The sequence below is a fragment of the Mesoplodon mirus genome (assembly GCF_964341445.2).
Source record: "Mesoplodon mirus genome assembly, chromosome: 10".
Classification (NCBI taxonomy): domain Eukaryota; kingdom Metazoa; phylum Chordata; class Mammalia; order Artiodactyla; family Ziphiidae; genus Mesoplodon; species Mesoplodon mirus.
Window position 1 is genome coordinate 66,971,551 of NC_138986.1, and position 21,966 is coordinate 66,993,516.

Genomic DNA, 21,966 nt, shown 5'->3' on the forward strand with positions numbered 1-21,966 from the left:
CTGTCTCTCTGGTCACCCTCTTCGTTCCTTGGAGAAGGAGACTATATGTTATTCATTTTTGTAATAACAGCAATAATAATAGCTGTTCCTCAATGCTAGAAGCTATTCCATAGGTTTTACTACAAGGCAGGCACTGTTGGTCTTACAGTTGGAGAAACTGAAGCACAGAAAGATTAACTAAGAAGCCCAAGTTACCCAGCTGGTACATCATAGAGCTGGAATTGGAATCCAAGAAAGCTGGTGCCCTCAGATATCACACAGTGCACGGTCAGTGCCCAGAACATGGTTGGTGAATGAATGAGTGAATGAATGAGTAAACAAAAAATAGTAATGACTGAATGATCACATAGAGAATCTCAGGGACAGATTTACAAAAAGGAGAGGAACTTTGTATTGTGGCTGCAAACCCAAGTTCAAGCCTGCACAGTGGAGAAAAGACACTTAAGTTCATGCTTTTAAGCCACATTCACTAACACAAATTTTTTTAAAACCCACTGCGTGAAATTACATACTTGTACATATAATCAACTTGCTTTAGTTTTTGTATTGTTCCTTTAGGAATGGAAACAGGTTGTTTGGTCTGGCTCTATCATTGACTAAAACTAGTACCAAGATAACCAGAAGCTTTGTTGAAATAGTGAGGTTAATTTAACAAATACATCCTGAATGTAGTATGCGTATAGAGCATGCTGCTTTGGGGAGAAACAAGTGATAATATGGATATTAATTATAGAAAATTAAGATTGGAAGCGATGCCTCATCGCCAAGTCGGTCTTCAGCCTGCAGAATGGGATGCAGTGCACTGTGGAGGTGGAAGAGAGGAGTGAGTTGTCAGTGTTTTCAGGAGCCCATCGGCATAGCTTTGTTACCTCCTCTCACCTGCTCCAGCCGTGTAGGAGAGATCCGGCTCCATTGGGACATGATGTTGCTAAAAGTAAAAGATTCCGTGTTTTGTAAGGCTGTGATTATGGGACCTTGGGCAGCGTGCCACCCCTCTGCTGGGGCGCAGTCCCCAGATCTCCTGACCCGTCAGATCAGGCTCGGGTAGATGGCCTCAGTGCTGCAGCCATGAATATACACTGCCAGAACCAGCAGAGAAGACCTTCATCCCATGGCTTGAGAAGAAAATGCTGTTCCAAGTCTTATAAAAATTCCCAAACCCTATTTTCCATTTATGCCTGAAGCCCAGATGCCTGATCCCTGTAATAATCCAGAGTGACAAAACTGTTAGAAGTTTCCTCTCACGAACTTTGTCCAGCAGCACGCGGACCACGTCCTGAGGGAATGAGCTCCCCAGCTCTGCAAACAGCACCCAAGCATGCCCTCTGCCAGCTGCGTTCTCATCACTTCATCTTCCTTTCTCCCACAGCAGAGAGATGATACATCAGAACCCAAGGGAACAGAGGGTGGAGGGTCATAGTTTCAGTGGGTCAGATTTTCAACCCATGAGAGGCATGTGGACTCACACCACAGTGCACGAGTCTGGTAGTCTGACCTTGTTTCCTTCAGGCCCTAAACCCAAAGGTCAGAGCCACTCGCCTTGCGTGTGCCAACTGCTGGATGAGGTCACCGCCTCCTTGGGAGCAACCAGACAGCAAGGCGGGATTACTTCCTGACCTCTCACGGGTCTTAGTCCCCCAGGGCACCCTCCATTCTGCCCAGTATGTGAGCCAGTCTCATCTGTAGCACAATGTATATTGCATATTATGGAACCATCATGTGATGAAGAAAACACTCCTCAGAATGAACCAACCAAAAGATTCCATTCAAAATGCAAGACTGTTATCCCAGGTGCCCCTAATACTGTATTTTGCATTTGTTTATCATTCCTTTAGGCCATTCCTGACCGGTGATTTTTTAGCCTAGGTATGTCTGCTTCCCTGAGAGCGGTGGAACACAGCTCCATTAATACCAGTGAGCTGGGACTGGCTTGCTATTTCTCATCACTTCATTCCACTGTAACTTGATGATCATTACGTTTTTAAATAACATTGTTATGGGTCATTAGTTTTGTGGGTGATTCTCCACCTCCTACCCCCTCTTATTTTTCCCATTATCAGAGCCTTACTTGTTCCAAACAGAAAGTCAATAACAATGCAGGCTTGTGGCCCCAGTTTCATAAACATGCAGGTTCACGCCGATACCTGGATATTTGCTTTCTGAGTACATGAGCCTAAATGATTCCTCAAAATGGAAAGACAGCTCCTCAAGATGGAGGCTAAACCAATATTTAGAAAGCCGCTGCCTATTTTAACACCGGCCTGCATGTGTTATGGGCACCCACTTTCTGTTTTGTGTATTTGGAGCTATTGCAACTGGGCTGAAATGCACCAGAGATCGGTTCCTGGAAGGGACAGCAGTGGCAGTTCAGAAGGTACCCATTGTATCAAAGCAACCCTTGACCCCGATCGGACCCAGTTGGGGGCAATTCAGTACACTCCAGGTGTCCTGCTTACAAGTCCCTGCATCAAGGGATCCCACAGACCTCAGCAGTCTCCTCTTCTGAACTGGTCAGGATTTCTTAGTTGACAACTAATCATGTCATCTTGTGACGTGTCATCTTGCTTTACCATTGTTGATTTACGTGGTTCCTGAAAATTAACTTATTGTTCTTATCTCCTCTTCAAAGCTCAATTGTAGGTTTCTTGAGCACAGGGCTGAGTCTTGTACTTAACCATTTTCCATAGCACTTAGGTTGGAATCCCAACTCTCTACTTACTAGCTCTAGGACCTTGGACGCACTCCTTCACCTCCTTGCTTCTCAGTTTCCTTGTCTACAAAATAGTGGCAATCATGCCTGCCTTCCAGTGCGTTAGGAGAACCAGCTAGCACGGTGCTGGGCGCTAGCAGGAGCTTGGTGAATAGTAACTGACTCTCTAGACAAAGCCCTGCGCGCAGAAGCTGAGCAAAATTTAGCAGAATTAAATATGACGAAGCATGGTTTAAACTCGCAGGAGGGGGCTTCCCTGGTGGCGCAGTGGTTGAGAGTCCACCTGCCGATGCAGGGGACACAGGTTCGTGCCCCAGTCCGGAAAGATCCCACATGCCGCGGAGCAGCTGGGCCCGTAAGCCATGGCCGCTGAGCCTGCGCGTCCGGAGCCTGTGCTCCGCAACGGGAGAGGCCACAACAGTGAGAGGCCAGCGTACCGCAAAAAATAAATAAGTAAATAAATAAACTCGCAGGAGGGAAGAGCTAATTATGGACTCCTGAAATTTCATGGTGAGGACACCGTTTCCTCTGACCTGGGATTGAATGACATTTTACAACCCTGTTTTTATTCATGACTCGTTCATGACCATGTGATGATCATTTCAAGCTCATCATGTCTCCTGAGCCCCCAGAGGATCAATGAACTGATTTGGGATGTGGAGACTGTGATTATTGGCATCCTTGGACCCACTCATACATTTAAGTATTAGCTTGGCCCTGAGTGGAGAAGCTTTCTGCAGCTCCTTGCTGCCATGAGGCAAGTGGTGATGCCCAGGACTGCTCTAGTGATCCTCAAGAGTGTCCCTTAGCTTCTTTAGCAGTTTTCTTTAAAAGCAGCCATAGCGGGGGATAGCGGTACAGCTTACTGAGACCGCATCAAAATAAAAAAGAAAGGGGGATGAGAGTGTGAGGAGGACTGTATAAAAAAAACATAAATAGCATCAAGATGAGTTTCCCCGATTTCCCGTATAACGAGCGCATCTGCCAAAACTCAAGATGTGTATTATCCACTCTACAATTGGCAGGTTGCCTAGGAGCGGAGAAGATGCTTACTGATGGAGGGGTCAACTCTGCCTTGATTCTGTCATTTTCTCTTTGTGGTGGAGCCGTGTTACAGTGAAGAAATGGGTCCTGTGACATTCTCATCAACCTTCTTTGGTTACTTATCAATATGCACTTCCTTACCTTACACTCCCTTTTATAGGTTCCTGGGAGAAAAGTACATAAAACAGACATTTGCTGAATCTATTGCCATGTCAGCTTAGTAGAACAAAAGTGTAGGTCAGGTGAACTCCCTTTCAGTATAGGTGCTAGGGGACGTGACAAATAAGCACCCCTGCCTGCCACTGATTAATTGGTGTAGTTTGTTGCTTTACACAGTGCCTTGCTCCAAAAGGAATTTGAGACGGTACTCACCAAGCAGAGTGTGTTGTCACTTTCTGGACACTATAGTTGTATGTTAGGGGCACAGGTAGACTTCAGACATATTCAGTAATATACAAGCTTTCATCCGATGTTTAGAGACCCTCCTTAGGTGCAGGGTTACAAAGAGAAATGAAACAATCCCTGATCTGAAGAAGCTTTGCTGTCTACTGGTAGAAACTGACACAGTTAAGTACAATACATGGGAGATGGCAATGACTGCCCTTGTAGAACTATAACGTGGGTCTTGCGGTCATGGGTTTTTGTTGTGGTTTTTTTTTTTAAACCAAACATCTCAGGACTCAGTATCTGATGGAGAAATTTTTTTTGAATTGTATTTAAAGTACTTCAGAAATATTAACAATTAAAATTCCATTCAGCTATGTATCTAAGACATTTCCCTTACTAGGCATTCCCTTAGAATGCAGTGATATAAAATCAGCACTTCCCTTGGGGAAGGCGGGGCGTTTCCTTTCCTCGGCTATGGGGGCTGAGAGGATGGTGTCATTCGCTGTCTAAGAACTTTGCAGAGGGCTCCCAGAAGAGTTGATGTCTGTGTTGAATCCTGAACAGCAGATACAGGTCCTCACAGGAGTTTGGGTTCTGTGTGCTGTTCTGAATCCAGTCCACGTGGCAGTCGGCTCCAAAGCCCGTGGGTTCATCTTGCTCTGCGCTTACTCCCCTAGCAGATGTTTTTTAGTCACTGGTACTGTAGCTGCCAGCAAGGACCCCATGACCTCTGCTTTCATGTGTTTTGTCCACATGATTCATGGACCTGCCTCCCCTCCCTCCCTCATAGGGTCAGCAGTGCTTGCAAGAACGTAGAGGATGCGCGGGTTTGTGTATAGGGTAAGGAAGCCTGCCCTGAACACCAGCGAGTTTAATCCATTTTCATTCGAAAGAACAACTGGCCTTAGGCAACATATCTCCAATGGTCTAAGTCATTCAGCGTGTGTGCGCGTGCAGGCATGCGCGTGTACACAAGCTGTGCATAAATAGCACGCTTCCAATCTGCGGAAAATGTGTAATGGACAAGCGGCACATGACAGTAGGCTCAGCCCCTGAAGATTTACCAGGAAGGAAGACAGCTGCGTGGCAAAGCTGCTGCTTATAATTAGGGAAGGAATTGCCCATGTCCTGTGCCATTCAGCAGCTTCAGCCGTTTAAATGACAGCCGGCTTGTTTAGCTCTAACCACCCTCCACCCTCTTTAGGGGCCAGGAGTTAATTTCTTTTTGAGAACGCTGCTTTGGACTGTCATCACTCGTATCATTGTAAGATGGGATATGACGTGATGACTGGAGCATCTCAACTAGCAACCATGATGAATGAGCAAACAACAGGAGTTGCTTTCAACGTCTCTTTTTAACTTTGTGAGGGAAAAACTATTTTCAAAACCCCGTGGACTTTCCGGTTTCTAACAGGGCCATATTGCTAGTTCTGCAGTTGACAAGAAAACTATAATGCTTTCTTTGGCTCGAGTGAGCTGTAAGAAGTGTCACAGCACTCCTGACGTACAGTGGCTCTCAACAGGACGGATGGGGAGGGAAATTAATAGGCTTCCCATTGTTACCGTGCACTTTTGCCAGGATATTTCATTAGTGTAAACACTGAAGCCACTGTCATCTTGTTTAGCCACTTGACCCTGATGATTTTCAGTTCTGTGTGTCGTGATGAGTACAGCACTGGCATGCCCGAGACAGGCCCTAATCACTGGAAGCAGAATCACTGCTGACCCAGGACGAGATTAATTGCTCCTTTGCAGTCTTTACCCTGGGACATTAGCGCTGTCTGGTTATCTTGCTTCAGTTGAGGGATTCGGGACAATAGCAGTGCTGATGGTAACGGTCGGCAATTCCCCTGTTTGTTTTGCAGGTCACGGCCAGGGGGTTTGGGCCGCTGTTGCAGTTCGCCTACACCGCCAAGCTGTTACTCAGCAGAGAAAACATCCGCGAGGTCATCCGCTGTGCCGAGTTCCTGCGCATGCACAACCTGGAGGACTCCTGCTTCAGCTTCCTGCAGACCCAGCTCCTGAACAGCGAGGATGGCCTGTTTGTGTGCCGGAAGGACGGTGCGTGCCAGCGCCCGCACGAGGACCGTGAGAACAGCGCCGGAGAGGAAGAGGAGGAAGAGGAGGAGACGATGGATTCGGAGACGGCCAAGATGGCTTGCCCCAGGGACCAGATGCTTCCAGACCCCGTCAGCTTTGAGGCCACTGCCGTCCCAGTAGCGGAGAAGGAAGAAGTTTTGCTGCCGGAGTCCGACGTGCCCGCGGACACCAAGGAGAGCGCGGCAAAGGACGCGTTAACGCAGTACCCCAGATACAAGAAATACCAGCTTGCATGTACCAAGAATGTCTATAACGCATCATCACACAGTACCTCAGGTTTTGCAAGCACATTCAGCGAAGAGAACTCGGGCAACAGCCTCAAGCCGGGGCTTGCCATGGGGCAGATCAAAAGCGAGCCGCCCAGCGAAGAGAACGAAGAAGAGAGCATCACGCTCTGCCTGTCTGGAGATGAGCCTGACGTCAGAGACAGAGCCGGGGACGTGGAAATGGACCGGAAACAGCCCCGCCCCGCCCCCGCGCCCGCCCCCGCCCCCCCTGCCGGGGCCGCCTGCCTGGAGAGGTCCAGGGGCGCGTCCTCCCCCTCCTGCTTAAGGTCTCTGTTCAGCTTAACAAAAAGTGTGGAGTTGTCCGGCCTGCCCGGTACCTCTCAGCAGCACTTTGCCAGGAGTTCCGCGTGCCCTTTTGACAAGGGGATCACTCAGGGTGACCTTAAAAGTGACTACGCCCCTTTCCCGGGGAATTACGGACAGCCCCACATGGGCCAGAAGGACGCGTCCGGCTTCACAGTGGGGTCGCCCCTCAAGGGGCCTGGGTTGGAGGCGCTCTGTAAACAGGAAGGAGAGCTGGACCGGAGAAGTGTCATCTTCTCCTCCAGCGCTTGTGACCAAGTGAGCACCGCGGTGTCCTCGTATTCTGGGGTCAGCGGTTTGGACAAAGACCTCTCCGAGCCGGTGCCAAAGGGCCTGTGGGTGGGGACTGGCCAGTCCCTCCCCAGCTCACAGGCCTACCCTCACGGTGGGCTGATGGCTGAACACTTGCCAGGAAGGATGCGGCCCAACACCAGCTGCCCGGTGCCAATCAAAGTCTGCCCTCGCTCGCCCCCGTTGGAGACCAGGACTAGGACTTCGAGCTCGTGTTCCTCCTACTCGTACGCCGAGGACGGGAGCGGGGGCTCGCCCTGCAGCCTGCCTCTCTGCGAGTTCTCTTCCTCGCCCTGTTCCCAGGGAGCCAGATTCCTGGCCACAGAACATCAGGAACCAGGCCTGATGGGAGATGGAATGTACAACCAAGTCCGACCCCAGATTAAATGTGAGCAGTCTTACGGCACCAACTCCAGCGACGAATCCGGATCGTTCTCGGAAGCAGACAGTGAGTCGTGTCCTGTGCAGGACAGGGGCCAGGAGGTAGGGAACCCGACTAAATTCAAGCATGTGATCCACCCTCAGTCCTTTATCTGGACTCTCCCTGCCCCCCACCACTGCCAGATCGTTCTTGTTTGTCAAGATTAAAGGTTACAGTAAAGGGACCGTCTCCCTCATCCGTAGAGGCAGGAGGCTTCCAGGCGATTCCAAATTAACCACTTTGTCCTAGAAAGCACTTGAAATTTGATCGAGATTTCAGTACTCAACAAGCAGAGGCAAAGTGCTTAGTGAAGACAGTAAGTCTAATGCCTGAGAGCGTGAGCAGGTGCTTCCGATTCCCGCCCCCCTCTCCTTCTCCTCTGGCTGCTTTGAAAGGATGCCATACCCCTCACCCTCATCCTTGCCCCTCGCCTCTTCAGGGTGAAGGAAAATATAGAATCGCTTTCAAAACTGATGGTTGAAACTAGAGAGATCCACACTAAACAGGTGCTTTCCCAGCACCTTTAAGTTTCCTTGTCAGATGGGACTCTGGAGCCATCCCTTGTCCATTCATTTCGATGCAGGTGATGGACAGCTCATCATCTGTCCCAGTCCCAGTGTCACTGAAGAAGCACCCTTGTCAGTCACTCATATGTCATTTCCCAAGCTCCCCACAAAAGGTGAGAGTCATTTTAAGGAACAGCGGGGTTCAGTAGCAGTTTCTGTCCACCCTGAAAGCAAAGTACTTTCTAGATAAAAATTCCCAAAGGCTCTGTCTGCGTCTTCCCAATGCTGGGAGAGGAGGCAGGAGCCACGCCAGCCACATCGTGAGCAAGACTCACGTGGCCAAGGAGAGAAAGAATAGACGCCCTCAGATGCTCCCCCTTCCCCTGTAACATGAGAGGCCCCCGGAAGGATCTGAGGGTGTCTATGTCATGATCTGGCACGGTCTTGCTGATCGACAAGGAACCAACCTGAGACCGCCACCTGTGTCTCAGACCTTCCTCCGGTGAGAAGTCCCTCCCGAGAGCTGCTTCTCCGAAAAACACAGGAGGAAATGAAGCGTGGTCCTTATTATGCCAGTGCCCTCCGCCCGCGTCTGCATTCCCTGGTTATTAGCCTCTAGTGAAGCAGGGATGTTAACCCAACCAGACAGCAGAAATGCCACCCAGGGTGAGGTGGGTTTTCACAGAGCCACGTGCGGTTTATTCAGTCTCTGCGAGGTTGGCGAGAAGCACATGAAGACTGTAGATCGGGCATGTTTTGAAAATAGATTCCAAAACTTCCTGTGCCAACTACAGAAGTGCCCTGTGGTCACTTCCTCGTTTTCTGGCTAGCCCGGTCCCCGCTCTTCTGTTACTGCCTGGCAAAGATGGAAAAAGAAACCTACTAAAAGGATTTAATTTAGCTAAAAGTCATTAAAAAGGAAATTTGAATGGGAAACGATTGCTGTTTGAATACACTATATCCCCTCAGGTTTGGGATGGAGGGTTGGGCTCAGTGCCCCGAGCCAGACTCACATCTGTGTCCCTGACCTGAGAGGACTGAGGTTTCGTGAGAACAGTGAAAGGCTGTGCGTTCTCTTTCCTCACTCATTTCTTTCCGTCGGATCACAACGTTTAGGAGGTTTTCTTTTTTTCCCTGAAATTATTCATAGGCACCCCTGATGCAGAAGCCCAGTCGCTGGGTCCATCGGGGTAATGATTTCCCTTGCCAAGGATGTCTCCAGAAAAGGACAAATGCCTTTGAGTCTTTGTTTTCTTTATATCTCTCCCTTAAGAGGAGCCTCACCGTTAACTAAAGGGAGTGTGCGTTTATGACATTTGCATATGTGTAAGGACCTGTCGGTTTCAGATAAATCTCCTTTTGTCTCTCTAATGTCCCCAAAGAGAACTTAAAGTCACTTCTTGGAACTAAATGCTGCCAACAAGAGCACATGTGTCTTTCCTGTGTTCGGGCCTTATCACTTGTCTACCTTAGACCTTTTCAGTTTTAAATGAATCGATGAAAAGGAAAAGTCGGGGCTTCCTTGGCAGTCCAGTGTTTAGGGCTCTGCGCGTCCACTGCAGGGGGCGCAGGTTCGATCCCTGGTTCGGGTGGGTGGGGAGGGAAAAAAAAGAACAGGAAGAAACCATTCAACCTATAAAATAGTCATGAACAGGACTAGTCTCCCCTCAAAAAATACCGCTGTTTTCAAAAATATTTTTATTTTCACTTTTAAAAAATAGATCTGTTCTTTGCATTTCTAAACAGTCTCGAAAGAAGAGACATTTTCCAAATTTCTGTGTCATTTCGGGAATCACATTTAGCCCCTCTCGGGAGTACGTGTTGGGTAGGATTGTTATAGTGGAGCTAAGGTTTTTTCCCAATTTGACCTTTTAGTTTTCCTAAAGTAAGAGATTAGGTTTTGCAAGAACTGTCTCAGGGACTTAGCATGACTGCTCCTCTTTGAGTTAATACTTTGCTTTGGGGAGTTTCTTTGACCCAGTAGAAGTGTGTAATAACACTGAAGGCAAACCCTTCACAAAGTGAATCATAACTGATCCAGAAGCCAACATCTCCTGGGCTGATTCTTTCCCAATCTGTTCTTGTGTAAGGTTCCAGGTGACTTCTCTTCCAAGTGAACCCCAAAGAGACGCCAGAGCCAGAAACCAAAAAAAGAGAGTTTCCAGGGGACTTCCCTGGCGGTCCAGTGGTTAAGATTCTGCGCTTCCACTGCAGGGGGCTCAGGTTCGATCCCTGGTCAGGGAACTAAGATCCCGCATGCCGTGTGACATGGCCAAAAAATAAATAAAATTCAAAAAAGAAGAGTTTCCACCTCCAGCCAGCCACCTGTTTAGTACTTCAGACTGACGGGTCCTGGCTTCCTCCCAGTCTCTCTTCCTCTGTAAAGAGCCAAAATGTTAGATCAAAAGAAAAGTGTTAACCTACCTTATATTCTGATTTCTAGTTACACCCTCTAACTCTCCTATCTCGCCAGCATTGACTTCTCATCCTAACTATTCCCCAGCTTTGAGGAAAGTTTAAATAAGCACAATATTGTCCCTTTATCAACAATCAGCTTTTTTAAGTTCCTTTTTTAAAATAATCAATCACAGCATACCCAGCCCCTAACATACCAAATTTAGCAGGCTTTCTCTGTGCCTACAACAACATACAAACATGCATTTGCATCTCTAGGGGTTTGGGTTTTATTTTAATACCATTTGCCATGTAATTACTAAGCAACTTGCTTTTTGCACATAGCTGTCTACTGTGTACCTGCCTCTAGGCCAATCGTGTAGGGTTGACACATGGTTCTTTAACATCCATGGTTCCCATAAATCATAACTGACTCATAAATCACCTATCAACAGACATTCCGGTTTCCAGTTTTTTCCCTCTTACAAACATTGGTGCAATAAACATTCTTGTGAACATGTTTAGTGGTTGGTGCTTTTATTTTTGTGGGTTAGAGTCCCATAAATGGGTTAAAGGTTATACTCATTTGTTGAATACTACCTACCTACTTTCCCAAAAGGTTGTAGCAATTCACATATCCTTCAGCAACTTATGAGTGTCCTTTGCCCCCTGTTCTTGCCAGTAGTAGTGGTCACCAGTCCTTTTGTTCTTTGCCAATCTGATGGGCAAAATATGATGACTTCTAGTGAAGTTGATAACTTTCTTGTGTGTATTCGCCATTTTGTATTTCCTTTCCTGGACTTGCCATTTGTCCACTTTTTGGGTATGTTGTTTGACTTTAGTCAATTTACAGGATCCTTAATCCTTAATATAGGAATATTAATCCTTTCTTATATTAATCCTGTATCTTCTCCTTGTCTACTTTTTATAGTGTCTTTTTCCATTTAAAAAAATTTAAGTTTTATGTAATCAAATTATCAATCTTTTTCTTTATGACTTCTGGGTTTGCTATTTTACTTAAAAAGTCAACTTGGGAATTTTTATTTATTTATTTATTTTTGGCTGCACAGCATGGCATGCGGGATTTTAGTTGCCCAACCAGGGATCAAACCCATGCCCTCTGCAGTGGAAGCATGAAGTCCTAGCCACTGAACCACCAGGGAAGTCCCCAACTTGGGAATTTTTTTCTTCCAATGATGAAAAAATGGACAGGTCATATTAAGTGAAAAAGGTAACATAAACAGTATATATAACAAGGTCCCAGTTTAGTTTATAAAGAAACATAAATATTAAAAGCAGTATAGAGAATAAGATAAAATGGGAGGCAAAGTTGGCAAGAGGGAATACAGGGAAAGGTTAATTTCTATGTAGTTCTGTAATGTTTGAATTCTGTATTCAAACAGATTCTTTATTCTGTATTCTCACACAGATTCTTTTCTTAATTGAGATATAATTCATATACCATAAAATTCACTCTGTTAAAATGAACAGTTCAGGGGTTTTCAATGATTCGCAAAGTTGTATGACCATCACCAGTGTCTAATCCCAGAATATTTTCATAACCCCCCCCAAAAAAACATAATATCCAGCAGCAATCACTTCTCATTGCCCTCTTCCCTTACCCCATGAAATTACTAAACTATCTTCTGTCTCTATAGATTGCCTAGTCTAGACATTTCATTTCAAAGGAATCTTACAATATGTGGCCATTGGTGTCTGGCTTCTTTCATTTAGCATGTTTTCAAGGTTCCTCCTTGCCATTGATGTACCCACCAGGTACATTATCATGTATCAGTTCTTCACTCCTTTTTATTGCTGAATAATATTCCACTGTGTAGATATACCAGTTTTGTTGATCCATTCATCAGTTGAGGGACATTTAGGTTATTTCCACTTTGAGGCCATTATCAATTATCTGCTATGAGCATTTGTGTACAAGTTTCTTGTAGATACGTGTTTCAGTTCTCTTCGTTATATACCAAGGAATGGAATTGCTAAATCATATGATAACTCTGTGTTTAGCATTCTGAGGAACTACTAGACTGTTTTCCAAGGTAACTGAGCCATTTTACATTCCTACCAGCAAGGTATGAGGGATCCAGTTTCTCTGCATCCTCATCAGCATTTGTTACTGTCCATCTTTTTTATTATAGCCATTCTAGTGGTGTAAAGTGATATCTCATTGTGGTTTACAGGTTCGTTTTTAAATTTTGAAAATTATAGAAGAGTCATGAGCATTTGCCAAGTAGTAAGCATCTTAGTGACACAGTTTTGTACCACAAGCCTTAACTGTAGACTTTAATAAAGAAGCACTAGGAAGACAGTTTATTTGCATAGTCAAAAGCATTGATTAGTTGGACTTGCTTTATTTATTTTATTTTTTTGGCTGTGTTGGGTCTTTGTTGCTGCGCGTGGGCTTTCTCTGGTTGCGGTGAGCGGGGGCTACTCTTTTGTTGCAGTGCACGGGCTCAGTAGTTGCGGCTCGTGGGCTCAGTAGTCGCGGCATGCGGGCTCTAGAGCGCAGGCTCAGTAGTTGTGGCACATGGGCTTAGTTGCTCCGCGGCACGTGGTATCTTCCCAGGCCAGGGCTTGAACCCGTGTTCCCTGCATTGGCAGGTGGATTCTTAACCACTGTGCCACCAGGGAAGTCCTAGACTTGCTTTATTAACATGCTTCATGTCAAGAGGGAGGAAAGTATATGAGGGTGATGTGCGTACGTGTATGTTGGTGTATGTGTCGGGGCAGGGAGAAATAATGTCCAGAGCAAACACAGAAATGTTACAGAAGAGCCGTGTCTGAACTCTAAGTCTTCCACCCAAATGTTGGCTTCCAGACATATGTTGGATGTAAAATGTTTACAGTCGTTTTTGTGGTTTGTTGAATCAGGGATCTTTTTACAAGTAACTGTAGTTGGTCTGCTTAATATTTAGAAAGAAAACCTTGCTGGGCAGCATAGAAGTCAGCCATATTTCTAATTAAAACAATGTTTTCACGTTGTCTGGAAAGACTCTTAGCATCTGCAACTGCAAAGCATATCGTATGACTGAAAGAAGAAACTATGTGACAGAGAAAGATGGGGCTGATAAACAGAGATACCAATACTCCACAGCGACTGCTGGTACTACGACTACTCATCATGGGACTTCCCTGGTGGCGCAGTGGATAGGACTCCGCACTCCCAATGCAGGGGGCCTGGGTTCAATCCCTGGTCAGGGAACTAGATCCCACTTGCATGCCACAACTAAGGAACCAGCGCAACCAAATAAATAAATAAATAAATATTAAAAATAAATAAGTAAAAAGAGTTCTCGCTTAAAAAGTAATAATACTTCCTAGTCATAAGGCGATTCAAACTTTTCAAAGCACTTTCTCCATCTATTATCCAGTTTTATTCTTCGTAGCAATCCTCTCAGCGAAGTAGGGCAGATATTATCTCCCTCTGACTCCCAGATCCTCAGAGAACTTCAGGACAGAGAAGGAAAGACTTGCCTGAGATCACATAGCTAGGTAATTGCAGTATCACAACTAAATTCCAGGTGTCCTGTGTTTGTTTCAGAAACTGGATCATAAGAACAGAGGTTAGACAGACAGTTGTGCAGGAAGTGTGTCTTTGGCAGGGGAGATTTTGTCACTGGCATCTGCCCGGCACAGAGCTGGCTGTCGCCATTCCAACAGCACTAGAATTGTCAGCCCAGTGGGCATCTTGCTTTGTCCCCAAGACGACTCACAGGGATCTGAGGGGCTTGTAAGAGCATAAATGTTAAAGGCTTTGGAGAGGTGACTGCACCATCAGGTCCTCAGGGTACTGCTAAGGGATCCAACTTCTGCAGCTTCTACTCAACATCTAATAGTGAAACCAAGAAAGGAGATAGGAAAGAAGATTGACCAACCAGCTTCCGCTGGGATTTCTAGAGGAAAGAGGTGCTCTTTTTCGCCTTTTTCTATACAACACCTACATCTCTGTCCTGCTTCTCCAATAGCCCCCATCCAGCACACCAAAGACACCGGGCAAGTGAGATGTGTGTTGAGAGGCATGGTGAGGTGAGGTAGCCATTGTACTGTCTGATTACAAGCCTGTAAAAAGTAACAGAGGAAACAGAGATCACGGGGAAGTCCACCCGAGCAGGAGAGTCACTGTTCGGGTGTGGAAATTTTATTCTCCTCTTTTGTCTCATAATTGAATTTTCTGCTAGAAGTTCTATTTCTCGTACAACTTTTAAATGGTATTTTTGTTTAACTGGGAGAGAGGGGATGTGGTTTTGGCAGCAGAAACAGGGTAGTTGTTGCCAGGAGAGAGAAAGGGAGCAGCTTATTTCTGTCTGGTGAGAAAGAAGCACCAGCACCTGGGGTCCAGCCAGCAGCATCCCCTGGTCAGGCCCCCAAGGAGGAATATTTAGGTTTCTTTCACTGTCCAGATGTCACAGCATCTTCCCACCTTTTGTCAGCCCCTAGGGCCAGAGACCCCTCGGCACTGCAGGGACCACTCATTTCAGGGAGCTCCCAGGAGGTCTAAGCCCCTCCTCTGGTCACTACTGAGCCAGCCAGGACGGGTACCGGCTGAAAACAGCTTCTGCCCTGTTCTTCCTGCTGTGCCCCAGAGAGAGGAGAGTGAGCACCGTGCTGGGGCCAGGATGACAGCAACAGAGCAGATCAGACAAGCTGAGGCTGCCCGACTCTGGGAGTGAGTCTCCACTGAAAACCCAAGCGGCGGCAAGCACCCGTCTAGAGAGACATCGGCGCCCCGGACCCCTCGGGCCCTTGCCCTTCTAAGCAGCCTGACCAGCCTTCTGTGCCTCTACGCTGAGCCTCACTCGCGTGGGATTGCCGAATGGTGGTGATGGTGATTGGCTGGACTCTCCATCTTGTCACCTCATTGTTTACAAGGGTCCGGGGAATGAAAACTAAGCTACCTCCGAGAAGTAAAATCCTGGAGGAATCATTGGATTCTAAGAATTTGCCAGAAGAAAGGCAGGAGGGCCTCAGCCTTCTCAAGGTTCAAGGCCAAGTCACATTAGCTGACTTTTGAGCCCGTCTGGGGACTAGGTGGGTGCCTGCCAGCCTGGGAAAGGAATGTTCTCCCAGCTCCATAGTGGGTCTGCGGCTGCCGTTCATCTCCAGGGAAGATGCCCGTCAGCTTGGAACTTACTACCCTGAAATCAACAAATAGGTGTGGTGAGGTTTCCACTGTGCCTTTCCAAGAACAGTCAGGGGCTTCCCTTTGGTAGTTGGGGTAAGTCCTCCCTAGCTAGAAGGGTATCAGCACCTTTTCGAAAGAAACAAGAGTAGCTGGGGTTTGGGCTTTTTTTTTTTTTTTTTTCATGTGGAAGAAAGTCTATAGCTGACGATTTTCCTTTGACCTCTTTGCAAAGCAGCTTGAGTTGCAACAGCTCTGCTGAAATGTTATATGGCCTTTTGCTTCAAGGACTTTGAAACCAGCATTGTTGATTTTTCCTCTTTCCTGTCAGCCTCGGTCCTGTTTCCGTAGTGTTTTATGTTTGCTGTCTGGAGGATTTAAAATACAGTAGCTCTTGGTATAGAAGGCCTTTTGACTTTCCCTGTGGCCTGAGCTATAGGTATATATTCTGTCTGAAAATAAGTAAACACACTGTAGAGCAGAAGCAGAATTGCTTTGTTGTCAGCAGAGGGGGGAGACGCCACGAAGCCCGAAGTGCTGTGACCCCTGCTGTGCAAACAAGCCTCCTGCCTGGTGTGGAAACATCCGTGTCCCCAGCAGACAGATCTCTGTGTTATTTAGGTACCATCCAGGATCTGAGTGTCTGTTTGTTATCCAAAGGGTATAAAAGGGAAATCAAACATTCTTTCATATCATTATAAGCCCTGTGCAAACACAGCCCGTGGACAAAGCCCTTTCCCGGGTCCATAAACAAGGAGCTGTCTGTCCTGACTGCCCGTCATTAGCGGCCAAAGCAGGGCTGAGCCGAGCATGGTGCCATGTGCACTGTTGTGATTCTGCTCTCTTGGGCCAGAATTTGACAGGTGTCATGGGACAGAGTTCGCCCTATGGAAGTTCAGTCAGAGCACCCACTGGGGGCCTTCAGCAAATGCCACGTCTAACAGGCTCAGAGCTATGAAGTAGCCTGACTAAGCCATTGCACCCAGCCGCAGGAAGGCAGATCTTTAGTAGGATTGCCTTTGTGCCTGGGGATTAACGAGCCACAAATGCCAGGATCCAGACTCATGTCTGCCTGCATCTGATGCAACCAAAGCAAAAGCCTGAGCTTAGGATAAAATATCTCCCTCTCACTCCCCTGAACAACCCAGGCATAACGCTGCAGCTTCTGAATAGTAGTGAGGACCTGGTTTCTTCACCCCAAAGTATTTTGATCAGTTAAGCCCAAACCTGCCAGTCTGATTCTCTGGTTACTGAAGTTCACTCGAGTCCACTTGTTCCGTCTTCTAGAGCTGTGCTGTCCAGTACAGGAGGCATACGTCACACGTGGCTACTGAGCCCTGGAAACGAGGCTCATCTGAATTGTAATGAACCCCCAAGTGTAAAATACACCTCGGATTTTGAAAATTTAGTAATCCCCAAAAGGTGAAATATCTCAATAATTTTTAATGTTAATTACATGTTGAAAATATTTTAGCTCCACTGGGTTCAATTAAATATATTATTAAAATTAATTTCACCTGTTTCTTTTCACTTCCTTTAACGTGGCTAGTAGAAGATGTAAAAATCATACACGCAGCTCACGTTGTTTGCATTGGACAGCGCTGGCCCGGCTCCTGAAGGAAGTTTAGGTTTATAGTGCCATCTGCTGGTCCACCTAAAGCAGACGCTAGTGTAAGCGGGAGTTCAGCTGTCTGAGCAGGGAAACACTGTCTCTTGGCCAAGCAACATGCAATCTTCCTCTTCCAGGAGCTTCTGAGCAGGACCAGAACTGACCCCTCAAGTCTCTGCCTTGTCAGGAGCCTTTTTTTTAACTTTTTATTTTATACTGGAGTATAGTTGATTAACTAACAATGTTGTGTTAGTTTCAGGTATACAACAAAGTGATTCACTTATACATGTATCTATTCTTTTTCAAATTCTTTTCTCAATTAGGTTGTTACAGAATATTGAGCAGAGTTCCCTGTGCTATACAGCAGGTCCTTGTTGGTTATCCATTTTAAATATAGCGGTATGTAGGGATTTCCCTGGTGGTCCAGTGAGTAAGACTCTGCGCTCCCAATGCAGAGGGCCTGGGTTCAATCCCTGGTCAGGGAACTAGATCCCACATGCATGCCGCAACTAAGAGACCTGGCGCAGCCAAAGTAAATAAAATTCTTTTTAAAAAATAAATAAATATATAAATATAGCAGAGTGTATATGTCAATCCCAAACTCCCTAACTATCCCTCCCCTCCACCCTTCTCCACTGGTAACCATAAGTTCAGTCTCTAAGTCCTCGTCAGTAGTCTTGAAGAGGGTGATGTCAGACTGCTGGAAGGTGCAGGCCTGTGTTCTCTACCTTGTGGGTGCTGAGGAAGCCCACAAGAACAGCGGTTCTTTTCCTAAGAAAGATTTCAAACTGCCACAGGGTTGTAAAGAAGCATGTAACAGAATATAAGGAGGACATAAATCCATCTCTTAAAAGACTAGTGTCCTCTCTTTGGATGATGCTTACCTGCCTTGATTTGTCAAGAGTTTGAAAGTAGGACTCTTTCTGATAATAGTATCTGCATCGGTTATCTGTTGCTGCATAACAGATCACCCCAAAACTTCGTGGCTTCAAACAGTGATAATCATTTAACATCTCTCGCTGTTTCTATGGGTCTGGAATTCAGGAGTGGCCCATCTGAGCACTCCTGGCTCAGAATATCTCATGGGGTTGAAGTCAGATGTTGTCTGGGACCAATCCCTGAAGGTTTGCCTGGGCCCAGAGGATCCATGTCCAAGGTGGCTCCTTCATGTGACTGGTGAGGTGATGCTGGTTGTTGGCTGGAGGCCTCAGTTCTTCTCCACGTGGGGCTCTCCACAGGGCTGCTTGAGTGTCCTTGAGGCTCAGCAGCTGGTGTCCTCCAGAGAGCACAATCTAAGAGGCCTAAGGGGAGGCTGCACAGCTTTTATGATGCAGCTTCAGAAGTTACACACCATTGCATTGTATCGGTTTGCATTGCATTGTATCCCGCTGCCTTGTATTGATCAAGAGGCAGGAACACGCATCCCACCTCTTGACTGAGGAAGGTCAACACCACGTTGTAAAAGAAAATGTGAGAAGGGTTGGCCATTGTATTTTCCAAAAATACAAAGTCCCTAATGGGTGTATATAGCACTGTGCAACCAAAAAGCGTGCCCCAGTTTTGCAGATGAGGAAGTTGAGGCTCAGAGAAGTAAAGTAACCAGCCTGCAGTCTCAGGTCTGGCAGGAAGGACTGAAGCCCAGTTCTAACTCCTGGATCATACTGCGGTAGCCTCTCCAGGTTCTTCCCCTGTGTCTCCCTTATGCTGTTGTAACTACAAATTACACTGACTTTCATCTTTCCAGCATCTTCAAGGTGTGCAGTGCTCTCTTCATTCAAGTGTTTTAGATGATTCTTCCGTTGATGTCTGTCTATAAATGGTCATTTTACTGAGTTGAGGACCCAGTGGGAGTAGGTGTCAACTGACTATAGAGCCGCCCTTACACAAGTGCTGTAGCAAGGACAATGTGCACATTTTCCAATGTTTTCCATGCTGTTTGCGTCAAAGATCTCAGGAATAATAACCACATTATAATGTGTGGACTCACATTCTGTTTGATTATCTGAATATTACATCGTATTTATTTTTGATACAGGAAAGAACAATCACCCTGCCTGCTTCAGTAGTTTTCAGAGTAGTTGGTCATTGTAAAAAGGAGGTTTTTCCAATTTTTGATGTTCCACCTGCCAGAATGAAAACAAAAATCCAGCTGCCATAATCCTGTTCTGTTATTCTTGGTTCCAGGTCAAACTTCCCTTTCCTGTAGATCAAATCACAGATCTTCCAAGGAATGATTTCCAGATGATGATTAAGATGCACAAGCTAACCTCAGAGCAGTTAGAGTTCATTCACGACGTCCGCCGGCGCAGCAAGAACCGCATCGCGGCCCAGCGCTGCCGCAAGAGGAAGCTGGACTGTATTCAGAACTTAGAATGTGAAATCCGCAAACTGGTGAGTTGGCCCGCCCTTTGCTGTCAGCAACCTTTGCTGATGCAAAGTTACAGTAGCGAAGGCCAGAGAGGTAGAGAGAAGGCCACCGTTCAGGGAAGTTCGAGTTGATTTTTAAACGCGTTCTCAACAAAAATAATAGCTTTATATCTGTAATGCGTGTGTCTGTGCAGGTGTGTGATTGTTTGTCAGTATTTTATATCTTTTAGCCATTCGTATATATTTTTTAAATTTATTGACGTATAGTTGATTTACAATGTTGTGTTAATTTCTTCTGTACAGCAAAGTGACTCAGTTATACATATATATATTCTTTTTCATATTCTTTTCCATTATGGTTTGTCACAGCATATTGAATATAGTTCCCTGTGCTCTACAGTAGGACCTTGTTGTGTATCCATTCTATATATAATAGTTTGCCTCTGCTAATCCCAAACTCCCATTCCTTCCCTCCCCTAGAGGTGCTTCTCTTTTATTTTCCATTCAACATGTGTTGAGAGCTAACATTTACTGCATGCATATGTGGACCAGATATTATTCTAATCTCTTTCTGTAGGTGATCACGTCATCCTCACATCAACCCTATGATTTAGGTTCTACTTTATCTCCATTTACAAAGGAGGAAACCAGAGTGCAGAGAGGTTAGGTAACTCCCCACTATGTGGTAGAGCTTGAATGCAAACCCAGCTGCCTGATTCCAAATCTTGTTATTTGCACTGCTTTCTCCCACCTCCCATGGAGGAGTGTAGGTTAGAGGCAGGACACCAGCCTACCACCAGGGGTCGCTCAGCCACGGGATCTCTTGAAGCCCTTCACAGCCCCGGGGTCCTGAATTCTGCCTCACAGTGGCTGTCACCTCCTCCCTGTGCCTGAGAGTATTCTGTCTCGGGGAAGAACCTCCCATCTCCCACGCCTCCCCCTCACTCAGAGCTCTGCGCTCCCTTCTCCTTGATAAGCAACCTTAAGCTACAGGAAGTAAATCCAGGTGGCCTCTGGCTCCTGACTGTACCCTTGAAGGCAATTAACGCAACTTCATTCAGCTCCGCCTTTCAGCCGGCCAAATCCTGGAAACTCATCCCAGGTGCCCTGTCTGTGTCAGGCTGAAGAAGAGGGAGGCCACGGACTGCGGTCATGATCTAAGTTTGGATCCTCAGGCTATACGTGGCAGTCCTTTGCCTCCTGGTAAGCCGTTGTCCTAACGAGAACCTAAGAGCAAAATAAGACATTTGAGAAGCCTAAGTAAATGTTACCTGTTATCAAGATAGTCCTGGACCTCGGGGTCTTTTTTTTTTCTCTTAATTAACACCAACCAAGCAGGGAAACTGTGCCCATGTTCAGCGGCTGCCGTCACCTACAAAATAAAGGCCAAGCTCCTTAGCAAGATGCACTGTGTTCTCCGTGATTCGGTCTACCCTCCAGCATCACCTTCCTCTCCCTTCTTGAAACTGGACCCCCAATAAAATCAAAGTGGATGCACTTCCCCTCAGCCCCATCTCCTGCTGTTTCTACCTCTGTGCTCATGCCTCTGCTATTTCTCCTCTACCTCGGACAGTCCTCGACTGTTTTTTTCTCTGACTACATCCTTTGTTCATTAAGAGTCAGGTTACTGTCACCTCTCCGATCAGGCCCTTTCCTGAGTCCCTGGTGAGGCGGAGCACCTGTCCTCAGGGCCCTGATCTGACCTCTGGCTTCATAGTTACCACATGAGTCTTGCATTATCTGTGTATGTGTCTGTCTCCTCAGCCCTGGCCCTAGACTGTAGGTTCCTCACAACAAGACAAGTCTTGAGAAGCCTATAAGGAAATGTCTGTTGCCCTAAAATGTATTAGAAATTGTGACTGAGTCATGAGATTACAAATTCCTTCTTTCCTTGAAATTTTTCTTTAATGCTGTTTTAACAACAACAAAAATGTTTAACTTAAGCCAACATAAGGAAGCAAGTTATTGCTGCTGATGAGTGTGGGTCTTTGGAAAGCCTGCTGGGCTTAGGTGGGGACCCAAGCAAGGCTGAGCCTGCTGGGTATAAGGTTTCAGGGCTTTAAGCACATGTCTATAGTAATTCGGCCCTGCACTCTTTTTCAGGTACGAGAATAACTCTAATCACCCATATTTGAGAAACGCCTGATTTTTTGTAATTAGCACTCTTCTCTGTGTAATTTTGTAATATTGAGCAAATAGGAAAGTCTAAGCCATACCCCTGGCAGATACCTAAAGCTCTTTGCTAATACTGTTCGGTTGAGAAACCAAGAAGGCATCTCCTAGTTCTCCCCGCTTTTTCGGAAACCCCTTGAGTAATGTGCTGCATTTCCCTGCAGAACGAGAGTGTCGCGTGCTCATCGATGTACACCTGTGACTTAGAGCATCCTGTTCTTAACCGAGGTCTTGATTTATA

The 21,966-nt window shown here is 46.3% G+C and overlaps 1 protein-coding gene across 2 annotated transcripts in view; it reads left to right on the forward strand.

Annotated features, from left to right (window-relative positions):
* The window catches only part of BACH2 (BTB domain and CNC homolog 2), a 357,735-nt gene that overhangs the window by 332,561 nt on the left and 3,208 nt on the right, over positions 1-21,966 (forward strand). For both annotated transcript variants that reach the window (XM_082633604.1, XM_082633605.1), the window contains 2 exons: positions 6,007-7,605; positions 19,371-19,577. In XM_082633604.1, coding sequence (XP_082489730.1) covers positions 6,007-7,605; positions 19,371-19,577 — 1,806 coding nt within the window. The remainder of the gene's footprint in view (positions 1-6,006; positions 7,606-19,370; positions 19,578-21,966) is intronic.